The 18,293-nt window shown below is 36.5% G+C and overlaps 1 protein-coding gene across 5 annotated transcripts; it reads left to right on the forward strand.

Annotated features, from left to right (window-relative positions):
• Positions 1-10,434: 10,434 nt before the first annotated feature.
• LOC134533071 (fas apoptotic inhibitory molecule 1) lies at positions 10,435-17,882 on the forward strand. Of its 5 annotated transcripts, none has more exons than XM_063370281.1 (4): positions 10,435-10,654; positions 15,804-16,149; positions 16,263-16,312; positions 17,318-17,882. In XM_063370281.1, exons 1-4 carry the CDS (start codon positions 10,652-10,654, stop codon positions 17,465-17,467), a joined length of 549 nt encoding a protein of 182 aa, XP_063226351.1. In that variant the 5' UTR covers positions 10,435-10,651; the 3' UTR covers positions 17,468-17,882. The 5 variants fall into 5 exon arrangements, with proteins under 5 accessions (XP_063226351.1, XP_063226350.1, XP_063226352.1 ...); XM_063370280.1 differs by having other exon boundaries at positions 10,448-10,660; XM_063370282.1 differs by having other exon boundaries at positions 10,448-10,494.
• Positions 17,883-18,293: the final 411 nt, after the last annotated feature.

The raw sequence follows: 18,293 nt of genomic DNA on the forward strand, positions 1-18,293 counted from the left end.
TCTAAGACCATATCTTAAGAGGACTTCACTTTTCACTATTTGTACTTATATATCAAGAGCAATAAAGGAGTGAAATAAGTTGGGGAAGGACATGGTTAAGGATATTTTGACAATGGTTAGTAGGGTTGAGGGATTGAGAAGAGGTGGGTTAGGCTAATCGGTACTTTGGGATTAACGCCACCTGAGCCGCTAAACCATAAGTTTCCAATTTAAACAAGTATGTTGTGACTGACCTAACCTAACATAACCCTTCAATTTTTTTAATTTAAATTTTTAACTGTTAACGGGGTTTCAATTTATGTTTTATTTTTATGTATTTTCATCACTGATAATAAAGCCATGTAAATTTACAGTTACCAACGAAGAGATTTGTGAAAGACAAGCATCTTCAAGCATGGATTGTTCATCGCTTCCTGAGCAAGCTGAGGAAAATACTGTGGGCACACAACCTGCTACAGGTATGATTTAAGATAATAATAATAATAATAATAATTGATTCACTTGCAATTGGGCTTTCACCCGGTGGCAAGGTTCTCCCTCTCTTTTGTCTCTCCCTACTCATTTTGTGTTAAAGACACAGGGGTTGGGGGGGGGGGGGGTAGTTTTAGTCTATCTCATGAAAAGTTTCCAGGTTTTGACATTTCTCTTCTGAGAAAGATGCCTGACAGTTCCATTGCTTTGGCCTTTAATACCTCACACTTTCCTGGAAAAACAAGACCTCTACAAATCTTTTACACACAATTTTCTCAAAAGAGAAATGCCAAAATCTGGGAACCTTACCCAAGATTGTTACCATGATGAAATTATTCACTTTCAACATTTGACTGAGTTTTTGCCATTCATATAACCAGTTATAGCATATTGTACATAGTTAAGGATATGTACTGAAACAGTGGTGAGTGAATTAATTTTGTTTTTGACCCCAGATAATGTTCTTAACTATCAAATAAATGTATCATACAGTGCATGCTACAAGGCTGTAGAGTATGCAAAAACAGTTAAGAACAAAGTAACAGTAGCTATGGTAACTGCACTTAACATTGTGCTACAACGAAAACTGTCCTTAAGCATGGCACGTTATAGTGGAATAGAAGTAACCTTGCAGCATTGATACATCAAACTACATATTTTACTACTTCTGTATTTATTTCTGACTAGAACTGAAATACATACTCAAAGTAAGCTACATTCCAAATTTTGTCCTTTAATTATAGTTCAATGTGTTGAAGCAGGGCAGTGATGAGCAAATCATTGGGAATGTTTTATTTTATGTTTATATTTTCCTATGTGTCTGTATTTTCACCACTCATAATAAAACAATGTAAATTTACAGTTACCAACGAAGAGATTTGTGAAAGACAAGCATCTTCAAGCATGGATTGTTCATTGCTTCCTGAGCAAGCTGAGGAAAATACTGTCGGCACACAACCTGCTACAGGTATGATTGAAGTTGATATTGTAGACTTAGGTGTTATATTCTCTGTAGATTGGTTTTAGCTTCAAATAGCCTGAAGAACTATAATTTTTATTGGTACTTTGTGATTAACGCCACCGTAGCCGTTGGTTACAGTAGTTGCGGCGGCGGCCATGTTGGTTATTGTTTACGTTCACATTTCTGATTTTTCGGTAAAATATTTCTGTCCTGCAAATATAAAATTGTGTTTTGTTCTGTTTTTGGCAAATCCCAAATTCACATTTTCTTAGTATTCAGAAATGGCATCATAAATCAGCAATATAGTGACTGACCAAAACAAACCTAACCCTTTGTCTCGGAACATAGATGTTTGAAATGTTTAATATTTAATGTTAAATCAAAACCCTGTTAACAGTCAAAAATTGAAATTAAAAAGATTGAAGGTTTAATGTTAAATAAAACCCCGTTAACAGTAAAAAATTAAAATTAAAAAAAAAATTGAAGGGTTATGTTAGGTTAGGTCAGTCACAGCATGCTTGTTTACATTGTAAACGTATGGTTTAGCGGCTGCGGTGGCGTTAATCTCAAAGTACCTTTTTATTATTCAACATTAGGCTATTCCTTACTTACTGGCCACAGATCCTTCATTATCCTTTATTTAGTGTAACTAATTTTTTTCATGTAATGTGTGTGATTTGAAAAGGCATGTTGCCAAGCCCTTATTCTTAATACATAAAGGATGATTTTCTGAATGTCAGTTTGAAATGTAATTCCGCAATTCTTTTACCTAATAGGTTTCAGAAGCACACCTTCAGTGGACATCAGCAGAAAGAAAAGAAAATGCCTTTTTCCTTTATTAAAAGCAGTGGGTTCTCGTACTTCTGCTGAGTTGACACCCAAGGCAAAGACATTATATTTCACTGCACAGAAACTAAAAAGATTGGCCCGGTATCATTCGAAGAAAAAGTTAGATTTCAAGAAGTCCTTACAGAGAATGCAAGATTTAACAAGTACCAATCTGTTTGATGAAGTGAATATTAACCCTATTGCCAGGCAATTCATAATCTCTCAGTTGCAGAACAGTGGTTCTAAACCCAAAGGAAGAAGATTTACACTAGAGGATAAAATCTTGGCACTTGCATTGTACAAGAACAGTAGACGAGGTTATAGATTGTGGCGGAAGTTGTTTCATTTACCATCAAGAAGAGTATTACTAAACATTCTGAAAAGATTGCCTTTTCAGCCTGGCATAAATGATTCAGTCTTTTCTCAGTTGAAAAGTTCAGTCCATAAGCTGAAACCTTCAGAGAGAATGTGTGTTCTCATGTTCGACGAAATGGCAATAGAACCTGGCATTCGCTGGAATGAGGCCTCTGACACTATTGTAGGATTTGAAGACTATGGTCGCAGAAGGGAACCCCAATTTGCAGACCATGCGCTAGTCTTCATGGTCCGAGGGATCACAAAGAAGTGGAAGCAACCAGTGTCTTACATGTACTCCAAAGGGACTGTTAGTACTCCTGAACTTGTATTTAACATAAAAGAGGTGATAAGGCAACTGCATAAAGCAGGTCTAGAAGTTGTTGCAACAGTTTGCGATCAGGGGGCAACTAACATGGCTGCTATTAATTCCTTGAAGAATTCTACAAGAGAATCCTTCATTAAAAAAGGGGAAGAATGTCGTTCTGTAGGTTTCTTTGTTGATGGAGAAGAAATCATTCCTTTGTTTGACCCCCCACACTTGCTCAAAGGAATCCGAAACAATCTTCTCAAATACTGCCTGATGTTCATTGAAGACGGAATAAAAAAAGTAGCTAGTTGGAAACATGTTGAGCAGCTATATAATGTTGATTCAAGTCGACCCAGCCGACTCCGTGCGTGCCCGAAGCTAACAGAGCAACATGTCAACAAGGACAAACTGAGAAAAATGAAAGTGAGCACATGTGCTCAAGTTTTCAGTCACTCAGTTTCAACTGCCATGAGATACATTGCAGAAAGACGTGAGTATGGTCAATATTCTCCATATTTACAATATGGGGTGGCTGTCAGCCTTGTAAACATGGGGGAAAAGGGAAATATGCATGAATGGTCCTTGCCAAGGCCAAAAATGGAAATAATATTAGAATAGAATTCTTTAACTTATGGAATTATTTTTGGTTCCATTTCATTTCTTTAAAATAAATATGTACCTTGGAACATCTATCTGTCAGTTTTCAAGTGACTGGGAAAAAATTTAAGACATATGGACATTTCTTACATGCAGACTTGATATGCAGGTAAATGTACAATGGATGCTGTGAATTCACTAGCATTGCCTATTCTAATATTAAATGGGTTGAAAATTTTAGGGTGTTGTTAAATCATGAAAATAAACAGAAACATTCATGGGGAAGCAGTTATGTCAGTTTATACACAAATTAGGGCAGTTTAGCAACTTTATGCTGTAAACATAGCTCAATACATTCATTTATGTTTACAATATTTGTTTGTGCTTACATTTTTAATGAACATATTTTCAATAATTATACACAGCTTTAGTTTGGTTAGTTATTTGTCAACTACATTTCAAAATCCATATTTTATTAAGAGGGATGAACATTTAAGGTATGCATTTGAACTTTAGGAATTGATGTCAAATAAAAAATTGTTGTTATAGTACTTATATGTGTGTGTGCATTTTTTTGTTACCACGAATCTTACACAGATTGTACATTTACAGCTGTTCCAGGAATGCCTGGTGTTGATCCCGAAGCAACACAGACAGCAGATCTACTGCTTTTTTTTGACGAACTATTTGACAGTCTGAATGGCGTTTCATTGACGAATAAAAGTGGCAAGATCTATAGAACAGCTATGACAAAAAAGTCTCATCATCTTCGTCTGTGGAGGAAATGTTTGCGAGTGTTAAGGACCATGAAGTTCTACGATAAAGAGAACAAACCATGTAACGTTCATTCCATCAAGAACTTCATCGCTACCTTAGAGGGTTTGATAGAATTGTGGAAAAAATTATGCACTACCAAAAATCTGAAACATTTACCAACTAAATGTTTTAACCAAGATCCAATTGAAAACTTTTTTGGTTCAATCAGAGCTCATGGAATTAGGAATGTAAACCCAAGTTGTACTGCATTTGCTAATTCATTCAAGTCACTGTTGATCAACAACTTTAACTCTGCACATTCAGTTTCTTCTAATTGTGAAGAGGATGATTGTGTTGGTGCACTTGACACACTGAAAAGCTTTGTGATGCAGGATGTGGAAACAAGTATGCAGAGTGATTTCATTCCAATTCAAGAAGAGGCTTTGCAGGAAGGTTTACAGCCTTATGACAAAACGGTAGTGATGTATGTTGCCGGATTTGTTGTGAAGAAAATGAAGAGTAAATTCCAATGTCACAAATGCCGCAAAAGTCTTTGTGCTGTAGAAATCATGCCAGAACATGCATTAATAATTTCACGTGAATATTCAACTGAGAAACAATCACTGCAATATCCTTCATCAATCATTTCAGAATTTTTTGAGAAGTCTGTCATGAAGGTATTTTCAATACTTCCAGAAATTTGTCACTATAGAGGATTTGGAAAATTCATCAAAAATATCTTACTTAAAGACATTCCAGAAGAAATATCATCATGTGAAAAGCATAATGCAGAATTCAAGGAAGCATTTGTAAATATAATTTGCAGAATAACAATAAATTTTTGGTGCAAGAGAGTGAATCATATACTGTCTGGTATACAAAAACCCCTGAAAGGTGACATTATCCAGGAAAAGGCGCACAGGAGATTTCTGAAATTCAAGAAAAAGTAAAAGATTGAACTCAACATATTCAGGAAATTATTACCGCTTCTGTCATTCGGAGTACAAATTGTATTACAAGAAATGATCTTACGCAAATGTTGACATTGGATATTTCTACCATGGTACTACCATTATTCTGCTTCACCACCCTGCTGGAGATTTTGCCACACCTGCCCCTGGACGTTTGCCGCTGGGCTTTACCACCAAGCCCTGGACGTTTGCTGCTGGGCTTTACCACCTGGCCCTGGACGTTTGCTGCTGGGCTTTACCACCTGGCCCTGGATGTTTGCTGCTGGGCTTCACCACCTGGCCCTGGACATTTGCCACTGGGCATTACCACCTGCCCCTGGACGTTTGCCACTGGGCATTACCACCTGCCCCTGGACGTTTGCCGCTGGCCTTTACCACCAAGCCCTGGACGTTTGCTGCTGGGCTTTACCACCTGGCCCTGGACGTTTGCTGCTGGGCTTTACCACCTGGCCCTGGATGTTTGCTGCTGGGCTTCACAACCTGGCCCTGGACATTTGCCACTGGGCATTACCACCTGGCCCTGGACGTTTGCTGTTGGGCTTCACCACCTGGCCCTGGACGTTTGCTGCTGCGCTTTGGTATGAAATACCGGTAGTGAATTTTTAAGTCGGGATGAGGTAGAGATAACCTGAATGAGCTGAGCAGTGGGTAGATGGGAATGTAATCAGCTGCATGACTCAGGCTCTGTTATTATTTAGATCCTATGTATATATTATTTATATCCTATTGTGGTCCCTAGACCTATCCCTCCTTGCATAAGCTACTCCAATGTTGCATGTGATGCATCTCAGGGGGTTCGCGGCCAAGTGGCTAGGGATAGACTGGGTGGAATTACCACGTAAAGGTTGCTGATTACGAAGAATAGAGTTCAGGGTTTATTGCAGAAGGCTTTTATTGTTGAAAACATAGTCCGTTACATGGTGCTGCCGCCTTACGTAGTCTTTGCACGGACAAGGCCGGAAGCTGACCTTAATGACAAGTAACTGAGATATTTTGGGTACTAATTTTGAGGTTAAGCAATTTTTTCAAAATCTTAGAGTGAAGTCCACATCTATTGAATGTCCGCATCTACTGAATTTTTTTGCTGGTCCCCTGAAAAATGATAGATAGAGGTTTTACTGTATTGAGAATGATTTATATTGGCAGTTGTATCCCGTAGGTGGCGATGTGATCGAGTTCTGGGATTTTTATTTTTCGCATATCAAGACATAACCTTACATGGTAACAGTTGTTCAGTTAGGTTGCCCTGGTAACTGTGAAACTGTTTTCATCTTTATTAGTAAACATTATTATTATTGTATCAGAAAGATAATTACAAAATTAATTTAATCTATTATAAGTACTGAGTCACAGCAATGGGTGGCTAGATCAGCTAGTATTTAAATAACATACACATATATTTTCTACATTGATTGGTTACATAATTCTTGTTACTGAAATGTATATAATGTACATACATGTCCGTTAACTGAAGGTGCTGATCATGTACTATTAGGTTGTAGAATTTCTGACATCGGTAGCTGTATTCTTACATTAATGTTGTTTCTCATGGGACTGATGTAAAATATTTAAGTGAATGAGGAATTTATATTAATGCAGCCTTTAAATGCAGTAAAATAATGAAATGAGACCCTGAATGTGTTACATGTGTGCAGTGCTTCAACCTATCAGATTTAATTTTAGGGAATTTCTTGTACTATTCTAAATTAAGTTTTATAGTTCTTGTGAGTTTGCTGTGGTATTAATATTTGAATTATTCATTTGCTAGCAATGAAGCAAATTGAAGTAATTTTTTTGTTTAGACTTCAAATTTGTTATGTTGAAACAACAGTAACCTAGGTATATTCAAGCTTTTCGAGAAGAATTAGACGATTGTTTGTGTTTTGCCTTGTACATTGTCAATGATCTTTACAAAATTGGTTTTTTTAACAGTGGGTTCTTATACATAAATTATATACTACACAAATTACAACTAAAAACAAACATATGAGGTCACAATGCAATACTATTGAACATGGAAGAAAAGTTACAAGGTTAGCATGTTTTACAATATAAGTTCAACTAAAGTTGTTAAATATTGATTTTTTTTGCATTCAGAGAACAAATTCTTTGCATGTGTTTGATGACAGTCTGATTGGGTATTCTGGTCACGCACGTGGCTGGGACAACCTGGATAGCTCTTATCATATTGCATTTCATGAACATTTCATGGAATCCAGACTATTACAGGTGGCTGTATTAAGCAACAAGTTAGATTCGTGTAAGTTATGTCACATTATCAGAATACTGTATCATAGCTTCTTAGCCTGGTTGTTATGGTACACTTGCCAGCAATTATTTCTGTTCACTTTTTGTGTGCAAGCATTTAGAAATCTGATCACAAATGAAGTAATTTGAGTAGGGATGTTACGCTACTTAGCTAACTTAGTATGTCACTTCTTACAAAATGCTACTTTGTCTGCTTGTGTCAAGTGACACAAGTATCAAGTGACACAAGTGTCAAGTGTCAAGAGACACTTCTGATTAGTTGGTGAACTAGTACTAGAAGTTCCCCAACTTGCCTTCCGATAACAAGATTTTGTACATTAATTTTTATTTTTTATATTGATATGATTTTGTCTAAATATGTTCAGTATTTTTAGCTGTATATTGTAGAATGTGTAGGAAGAGTTGTTTTAGCAAAGTTCTGATTGTCACAAGAAGACTGCTGCATTCAGAAAAAATTTTTCTGTGTGCTCATGTATATGTTATATTACACTAATTTATATATACGTGTGTGTGTGTTTCTAACGATACCTCAATCTCACATGTAAAAGTTGTTTGAAACACATGTTTACAATGTTTCAACATTTATATTTTTGTAACACAAAAGTTTTGAGAAATATTGTCATGGTAGTCTTAAGTTGTAGGTAATCTGTAATGTATTATGCAGAAAATTTCTGTAAGTAAAGGATTTAAATTATCTCTGTGATTGTAAATGGTGTCATATAAAACATGACCCAGAATGACAGTACCTTTTTCACAGGGTGTACACCAACATGTAAAACAAGGAAAATTCAGGGAATTTCTAGCTGGTTCAGGGAAAAATTGTACAAATGTTGTAAGAAGAACAGTAAATTGATTTGTAGACACTGATAACACCTGGGAAAACTGGTTATATTTTTCAAATGTGTGCACCTGTTTCTATTAATTATAAATATGATTTTTTTTATTTCATTCACAATTTTGACTGTGACTTGGTGTGTATGGTTCGTAATTAAAATGTTTGAATCAAGTTACGTTAATGTTGTTTCATTACAGCGATTTATCTCATGTGCTAATCTATATTGATTTATGAATAAGGAATAAGGGTACCAATTCAGAGAGACTTTTCAGCCAAACCACACTAAAAAATCAACTCTAATTTTTCCATTTCAGCTTGGTTGTATTCATGCATTGGAGGTGAAAAAAATCATCATGGGCATGCAACAAACACCAATAAGCTGGCATACTATTTTTTTTATTTATTTAACGTTGTATCTAAAGATAAGCCAAGAAATTTAGTTAGTCTTATATTCTTAACATTCGCATAATTACCATCATTTACTGCAATGTGTTCATTTATCTGCTTATTATTATTTCCTAATAAAAACTCTAAATAATTTGTTTTACCATAATTCAAAGTCAATTTATTTATAGCAAACTACTCCAGGGTTCGTACGCCTCCTTAATATCCTTAAAAAGTCCTTAATTTTGTCCTTAATTGCATAAGGGCCCTTAAAAATCCTTAAATGTCACTAATAATCCTTAAAAACTACTTAATAAATACTTTTTTACAAATAATCCAAAAACGTATTTTAATATTCTTTTGTTTCCTTTTTGGCAACGAACAATACATTTACAATTTGCAAATTTCGGCCCATGTGATTAGGTTGTTATGTAAAATTATTTTGATATTGTTTTTTCATAATTGGCATTTCACGTTTAAACAGAAATTTGTGTTTTGGTGTCATATTAATTATAAATAAGAAAATGTTAGAGGGCTTTAGATAGACACTATCCTTGGGTTAGATATGTGTTCCAAAGATAATTTTGGGTACTATGGGCTTATCTTTATAAATTGAACTAACCAACAAAAATTGTTTGCTAACTATCAATTTGTCTTCTCTTAAATATATATATTTTTAATATAAAAGTGGTTTTCTAGCTCTTGATAGTGGTAATGGGGTCCTTAAAAAGTCCTTAATTTTTGATTTTACAAGAGGGTACGAACCATGTACTCTTTTAAGTTGTAAGAATGTTCTTTATCTATTTTACAATAACTGATTATAAGAATTCATTTTAAATAAGATACTAGTATCATCAGCAAAAAAGGATAGGGCTAGTTCCAGGTCCAAGACTATAAGGAAGATCATTAATAAATACAAGGAACAGCAATTGTCCCAGAATAACAATAATGGGAAAAAAGTTTCGCAGCCAGCTTGATGTACATATTTACATCATCAGCATTCATTTTCCTCTTTTTTGGTAGGATTATTTAATCTGAATATATTTCTATTTTTACTCTAATTTGTTTCATTGTTTACTTGGTGATTAATAACACAACATTGCACTGCATGCCGGTCAAATTGAAGAAATGGTGATGAGTAGCTCGAAGTTTCGGGCTTAAAGATTAGAATATTTCCAGCCGAGCTGAAGATAAGTATTCGGCAGAGCTTGATTTTAGAGTACTTTACAGCCTTTTTAAGGATAGTGTAACACATATTATTTTCAATTTATGGCTAACCTATCAGTGGTCAAAATAAGTGAATTGATAATTAAAATTTAACTATTTAATATGCAATTCTATTTTATAGCTTTTTTAAAAGAATTATGTTTTGACATATATGCAGTAGGTTATGAATAATTACCATTTTGAATTTTATAAAATTTAAAAATTGTCCTATACAATTGTTCCACTAGTCAGTAACTGCCAGAACAGTTCAGTAATATTGCCTACTGTTTATAGTTTCAATAATTAACTCCAACAAAAGTTGTAAAAATAGTCCATTCCGAAGTGGTATAGGTCACATTTGAATTTCCCGCCTTGTCTTAGTTCAAATCTCCCGCCATCGCCGCCATTTTGAATTTAGTACGAGGTCCAGCCACCAGGAGCGCTGTATACTGTCAATGATTAATGTGAAAGAGATATCCATCTAAACTATCCTTTATCTATGATAGTGATTGTAAACGTTCTCAGCTTGCAGATTTCCTGTAGCATATATTAAGTATTTTTTTCAGAAGAACCGCATTTAAAAAAATGCACAATACTTGCACCATGCACAGCTTGGTTACATCACTACTAATATTTTAATAGCCAGGATTTTTGTTTCATCATATTGGCACGTTTTTGTTGCACCCATAAAATTAAGTTATGGCAAAAAAATGGTATGGGTATGAGACTTACACTAAAATTAAAATAAAACCTATCATAGGAATTTTTAGTCATAGTATTTAATTATTTGGTACAATATGGGTATTTAAATTCTTTTGGAAAAATTCTAAATGCAAAAACTATGATAGTTTTTTTAATCAGGAACCGTTTTTAATTGGCTTACTCACAGTCTTCTACTTGACTTTTGAGACCTCGGACATCTGTACACAATCACACACAATGTTGCACACTAAAACCATTACTGTTACGCATCTAGAACAACTGTGATGATTCTTGAAATCAAAGCCATTTTGATGTTTGGTACAAGACATTTGTGTCTAATGAAGTTCTGTGACACACATTGTACAGCTGGTCAGTTACAGTTTGGAGTAAAAGTTCCTTGTCATTATCTAATTTTATCCCTTGAGCCTGTGATACATGTTGCTTTCTGCTTTAATTGGTAATTGTTCTGTATCACATATCCAAGTTTATCTGTAGATCCTGATGGCATGGTCTTGTATGATTGATCCTGAAAAGTATTTGGTAAAATAGGAACTAAAGTGTTTTTAACACTTTTACCGAAACCCTAGGCCTCACACCACTAACCGAAACCCCCAGTCTGTCAGACCTCAATATAATATAACCCATTATTCCATTAGGTTTTAATGGTAATTACCCTATATAGTATGAAAAATGGTGTTTATTGAAAGAATAAAACCAATTGAGCCAAAAACTACATTTATTTTGTATGAAAAAAATCATTATAAGATCAAAATATTATGTTTTAGAATGTTCAATGAATTTTCAAATGTTTTTCAAATGTTCAAAGAAAATAAAAACATCACCTGATTAGGAGATGACTTCCTTTGCACATTCCAAACAAAGTTTTCTACTGCACTCCAGACAGATAGCCTTTGAACAAAGTATGCATTTGTAGGCCGTCTTCCTTTTCTTTGCACTTGGGCACGTACCGCAGGTTTTCCTCTTCTCCATTTTGTCACTCGGTCCAGCGTCAGCTTCGTCTCCTCCCTTGCCTCTACGTTCTTCGGCTGGCACGTCATTTCCAAGCACTCTTCTGATGTCTTCTTTCAGGGTTCGTTGAAGGCTTGGAAGAGAGAACCTTTTTTGAAGATGGGGTTTGATGAGCTCAAAACTCAACTGTTTTATGAACTCGAATCGTGTCAGAAGAGAAGAGTTCTTGTAGCTCATGTACGGGATGAACGAATTCACGGAACCAATATACAGCATTCTGTAGAACATTGATACTGGCCATCTTCTTGTTCGCCGGCTCGAAGAATAGATAGCACACTTCATGTCCATGATGTCAACTCCACATTTAGTTGCATTATAATGCGCTATTATCCCAGGCTTGCCTTTATTCTCGTTTGTTTCAGTTGAATGATGCAACGATGAAATGAGGATAACAGCTCGGTTTTTCTTTGGCACATAGCTCAGTAAAGTAATTCTGTCTCTAAATCCATACAATGATGAGCCAACTGGACGTACAGGATCTTGTAGAAATACTTCTGAGATAGCCTTCTTGTCTTTTCGTACTGTGCCGACGTGAGTTTTCTTTTCAGTAACTCATCTACAACTTCATGTGAGCTAAACCAATTATCTGCAGTAACGATTTTGTTACTGTTTACGATCGGTTTACAAAGTCTTACTACAGATTGAGTTGGTATGGCAAGGGTTTTTTCTGTCTCACTCAGTCCCACGGAATCAGAACTCTTTCCGGTGTAGATGTAAGCATTTAGAAGATAGGAGGTTTTAGCGTCACATAGACACATGACTTTGATTCCATATTTCTTAGGTTTTTTTGGCATAAACACCTTAAACCCGCACCGCCCTCGAAAAGGTACGAGCATCTCATCAATCGTTACCTCAGAAGATACTGAGTACGATCTTTTGCAGTTTTCAATGAAATTTCCAAATATTTCAGATATAGGAGCAGCTTTGTCTGTTACTCTTCTTCGATTACGTGTTCTAAAATCATCGAAGCGTAGACACATTAGAAGTATCTCGAATCATTTGATGGACATAGTCGCTGAATAAATCTGTCTACTGTAAGGATCTTTTGTAAATACAGAAGTTATTTTCTCTTCATTTGAAGATAAAACTGATGATGCCAGCAATAATCCAATTAGAGTGTTGAGCTCCTCAATGTCTGTATCTCTATAGTTGTTTTTTTTAGTCGTAACTGACAAACCAGCTCTTATGGCTTCAAGTTTTATATTGGTGTTTACCAGGATCATGTTCATAATTACGTCATCAAACAATAGCTGCCATACCTCTTTTTTGCTTGGTTGGTTTCCGAGTGTTCTACCTCGTGCTTGTAATCCAGGTAAGCCCCTAATAATGTTCCTAGCAGGTGTTCTCACGTTTCGGGGTGGTGGCTTGTTGGTCCATGCGTTTGGCACTACTAGCTCAGTCTTCTTAGTTCTTTCAATGAAAAAGACTTCTCTTACAGCTTGATTAGCTTGATCCACTATTGGTTCGTTCGAAGCATCCTCTTCTAACATAATTTCATCTTCTTCCTCAGAACTGTCATCTATAACTTGTCCTTCGCGCCCTGGTAAAATGAAGTTGGGATCTTCGTCGGAGTCGTCCACTTCACTTACACTGCTTGTTTCATTGTCAGGGACGTCATTATGCAACAAATCTCGGATAATATCACCAAACCGTGGATCACTAGGGTCCAAACGTCTTCGGGGTCGGTTTTGATTACTACCACCCTGATCCTCATCCATAGTACAAAACAATATTTTACACACAGATTCAGCCTAAAAATGTTATACACACTACTTTAAATCCTACAACGTAACTAAAAACTAAAAAAAGAAATCAGTTCAAACATAAACAGAAACCCTCGGTCTGTGTGACCGCGCGTCACCACTACACTTACAGAAACCGTCGGTCAGGGAGACCGGTTTGTTTACGATTAGGGCTCAGTCAAGGTCAAGTGCCGCACTCAAACTGAACAAAGGATGTGTCAGCAGTAGGAGGGGAGGGTGGGGGGAAGGTACTAGGGAGGTGGACCCAAGACGTCCCACTAGTGTTGCCAACATTAAGATGTACAATTTCCTAGCGGTCTGTGAGACCGGGGTTTCGGTAAAAGTGTTAAGGCCATTACACGTACTTCATAATGAAAGATTATAGAACTATCAGTTTTACCAGTGCTTTTAAAAATAACTGTCACCAATTTCCTTTGAAATAATTTATTGCAAACATACAAAACTCTTCCTGTCTACACTAGCCCCATGAATAATTTTGATTAGTCCACTTTAGTCCCTGGATGGGGCTAAGTGGATGAATGTAATGTAATCACAAAAATAAAAATTTTCATATCTAAATAAAGATAATTGGGCAATGCTTGGATTACAAAATGTAAATGAATATAGCCTTTTTGTGTTACCAGGGGCATAGCCAGGGGGGGGGGGGGGGTTAGGGGTTCTAATCCCCCCCCTAAGCCCCAATTATTTTTTCTTATCTGAAAGCAGGTTAGCTAAAAGCCTGGGTGTCTTACTGCTATCACCGGCCACTGCACTAGAGGGGAAGAGTAAGCGAGCCCTACCGATTCTCCTTCCCTTCCCCTACCCCTGTTGCGAGCAGAAGCTATAAGGTTGTGACGCCGTGACGGGTCCCAAGCTTTCAAATATCTTACACCTACTGTATTTAACCAGCGCGGTAATTATAAGCAGGTGGTGACTGGGCTTCCAAAAGTGTAAGGATCGCTGTGTGTGTATAGAATTGAGACGACGACATGGTGTCATGTAACTTCAAGCTAAAGATAATTGTTTCCAGGAATAGATGAGTTCTGCCGAAACCCAACCCTTTTTATTTCTTTTTTTTTGTATTGTCGAGCTTTGAGCATGATTTATGATTTTGAGTGGATGTAAACAAGGCAGTTGGATTGATAAAAATATCTTAAATTATTTTTTACTTCATCACTCAAACAATTTTTTTATTAAAAAATTAATATTTGTACCATTACAATATTTAAAGTTAAGTACCGAAAACACCTTAAAATCCAAATTTTTTCGGACTCCCCCGTTTTATTGGGGAGGGGGGGGGGGCATGCTTCTTAACCCCTTCCCCCATACACAAATCCTGGCTACGCCACTGTGTGTTGCTACATCAAAAATGGCTATTTATTTGACGGTTAAGAACTTAAAGGTAACATGAAAAAAATTGTCCACACTAACCCCCCTCTCCCCTACATGTGAAGTTGACTTGTTCCACAGCTTTATTATAGTCTGTATGTGTTGCATAAATAAAAAATAAATTTAAAAAAAATTAGCATTAAGTATTACATGCATACTAACCATCAAAATTGGTTGACATTTAGGGTAATAGTAGAAATTTTTGAAATAAATATGAGTAGCCTGTGTTGCTCACAACGTTGTCATAAATTCATGTCTGAACGGGACAGAATGTAGGATTTTCTGTCTTACCATTTTATATCACCACTATCCTTTAGGATTTTTGAGTGTCAGCAATTTTGACTTAGTGAATAGTTCCAAGGAACCTTACAGAATGGCAATGCAGCCTTTCACTAAGAGTTCCTTGCATCCTTCTTGTCTTTGAGGTGCTTATAGTGCTCTGTATTAGTACAAATGTGAATACAGTTATTTGTTTAGTCAGCTCACTGCTCTCAAAACTTATGTGTATTAATGTCAATTGATCAACTTGAATGCTTACTAATTTTAATTGTTGTTTGTAAAATTCTACAAAAGTTATTGTGGGACATATCTTAATAACTCAACCCACCCATTCCCCTCCTTACTGACTGCACACCTGATAATTTTATAATCACTAGCCAATGTTATTTCCATACTGGCTTCAGGCTTCAGGTTACTCGAGACTAGGCAAACAGCAGCTGTTTGGCCTACCACTTAATTTAAGTTATAATCAACATTTATAAAAGTTATGGAAGACATAGGTAGTGTGTACGTATTTATATTACTGAAGTTGACACAAAACAGTTGGAAGTTCAAATCAGTTGCTCCCCAATGAACAGTACTAAAGGCCCAGATCTTTGATGTGTCAACATCAGTCAGTGTGGTTGCTAGTAGTTTTGCAAGTATTGCATGTGGACACGGTGGCCCCTGACCAGTGGGGTCCCAACATGACCAGCACAGAGCTAAGGACGTGTGTGCACAGGGCGCGCGGATGTCGGACGACGTGGTGGCCGCCTGGGACGTGCCACTGAGCGACCGGGTGCACAGGATAGAGTTTGAGCACGGGACGACATCAGGCAAGCGTGTGGTGCGGCTGGACGGCAAGGAGCTGTTCCGCAGGGACTGGATGTTCAAGCTGGTCGGTAGCGAGGAGTTTGACATCGGCCGGGTGCACTGCGTCATCAAAGTGGAGCCCTCGGGCGCCTTCTCCTACTCCTACGAGCTGGAGGTGGACGGCAAGACCTACGAGAAGTTCACGGAGCTGCAGACCAAGGCGATGAAGACGTGGATGGTGGATGTTGGCGACGAGACGTACAGAGTTGTGCTAGGTATGTGCAGCGGTAGTTTGGACCATTATTTTGTTCTTTAAAGTGTTCAATTAAAATGCTATCATAAAAGATAGTTTGTTTTCATACCCCTGTGCAATCGTGCTTTGTTTCAGAAAGAGACACATTGGACGTTTGGGCAAATGGTCAGAAACTTGAAGCGACAGTAAGTTCTTTACTATTTTTTCTCAAGCTGGTTAGAATTAAAATAACATTTAATTTTTAATTTTATTATTATTTTTTGTTTTAAAAGAAGAACTATATTGGATGTAAAAAAATTTATTTTACTGTAACCAATAGCCTTGGTAGTGGTGGGATATTGTGTAAAAAATATTAGGTAGTAGTGGTTTGTAACTTACTTTTACACACTGGCAATAGTATGTTTAAGTGTTAATTGTTGTGGGCTTTTATGCTGATTGTATCCACATTTGAGAATCATGTTGAAATGTGATGAGTTGTTAATAACTTAGTTGAGTCAACTCCGTAACTAAATACTATTCACCTTAATAAGTGCTTACTACATTTTTGTTTACGTGTGAATGGAGGTGGTTTTACCTGATGCTATAGTTTTTCCAAATGCATGCATTTCTCATGATGGCACTGTTTCTAAAAATTAATGTCAAGCTCTAAAAAAATTCAAAGAAATTGACTTATTGTGACTAATGATAATGATATTAGTTTGTAAAGAACCAACTGTATAAAATTATGCTTATGCACACACACAGAAAAGATTGCAAATTGTTCCACGGTAACATGCTGGCCTTCCATCCTAGTGTGTCCTGGGTTCAATCCTCACTGAGTCCAGGCTCCAGACAGACTTCCACTCCTGTGGAATCCAGCAGGCATTGCTGATGACCGTTGACTTCTAGCAGACCCAGAGGACCTGAGTTATAATCCAGCTCCAGCCAAACCTGATTTTGGTTTTCTATTGAGTTTATCAGTCTCTAATGACTCGCTGTTGAAGTGATGTTAGGCCCGGTAAAAAATAAATCTTTAAACTCTTGGTTTCAAACCAGGTTTAAAGATGACTGGTTTCTTGAAAACCCTTCAGTTCAGCTGGTGCAAACCAAACCATGGTAGCTATCAAATGTAAGGAATGATCGTGAACAAGTATGACGTGCTAGAGCAGACTGCGAGTGAAGGTTCGTCATGACGAAAGTTTGTGTTGCAGGGGGAGTTTGTGGACGATGGAACCGAGACTCACTTCTCGCTCGGTGGTCACCCGGCGTACATCAAGGCCGTGACTAGCGGCAAGCGGCGGGAGGGAATCATTCACAACCTGATCGTTGACGATGCCGTCATTCCAGAGATGGTCGACTGATTGGACCATCATCCACCATTATTCTCACTGCTCCCTGGTATTGCTTACTTGCATTTTACAGCACTGTGTGCAGGAAACAGGTTGTAATTACCTATTCGTAAAGTATGGTGTGTGTTTCTGGTGTAATACAGTTTGTTAAATGCAAACAAATACAGACAATCTCAAATATCTAAAAAAAAATCTGTTAAGTTGTGCTGTATCACTTTTTAAGCACTCACATATAGAATATTATGGATGTGTTTTATCTTCAAATTCTTATCAAATAAGTAATATTATTTACTTGAGAAAAACAAGATGTCCACGTTTGATATTTTGATCCCGTGACTTTGATTAGAAAGATTTTAACTTTTTAAAACTTGTTATATGAATGTATTATTTCAAAAAATGTATCAATAAAAAATGTATGATACATAAATTTATTTTTCTACTAAAATAAAATTAACAATAAAGTAAAATGTCCCAATTTCTAGCATTACTGTCATGTAAAATTCACTAAATAATTTACTTGGGGTTACTTTGCTCCTTGGGGTTAAACATTGCTCCATTTAAAGAAAAAGTTGTTTTGTACCTAGGTTCAAAATCAGCTTTAATTCGACTGTGGGAATTTTTTTTAACATTGTAGTATTGGAGGTTGGCAGACATGAAAAGTTTAATTTTCCATCTAACATATTGGATTTTCAATTAGTTGACAACTAGAGGTGTGTTCGTGTGTGTAAAATATTTCATGAAATAAATCTGTGTCCATCGCACTGAATGTTAGTTCATTTAGAGGTAAGTTGTCTTTCTTTTCATAGCTCATTATGTGTACTTGCCGAATAATATGTTA

The sequence above is a fragment of the Bacillus rossius genome, chromosome 6 (genome assembly GCF_032445375.1).
Source record: "Bacillus rossius redtenbacheri isolate Brsri chromosome 6, Brsri_v3, whole genome shotgun sequence".
Lineage (NCBI taxonomy): Eukaryota > Metazoa > Arthropoda > Insecta > Phasmatodea > Bacillidae > Bacillus > Bacillus rossius.

What these genes read in the sequence shown, in the direction of transcription:
- LOC134533071 (XM_063370279.1), top strand. Translation starts at nt 14,718, where the DNA reads ATGCTTCTTAACCCCTTCCCCCATACACAAATCCTGGCTACGCCACTG. An exon ending in TGACGGTTAAGAACTTAAAG is followed by an intron (nt 14,817 to 15,803) that starts GTAACATGAAAA and finishes GTGTGTGCACAG; the next exon opens with GGCGCGCGGATGTCGGACGA. An exon ending in GACGTACAGAGTTGTGCTAG is followed by an intron (nt 16,150 to 16,262) that starts GTATGTGCAGCG and finishes GCTTTGTTTCAG; the next exon opens with AAAGAGACACATTGGACGTT.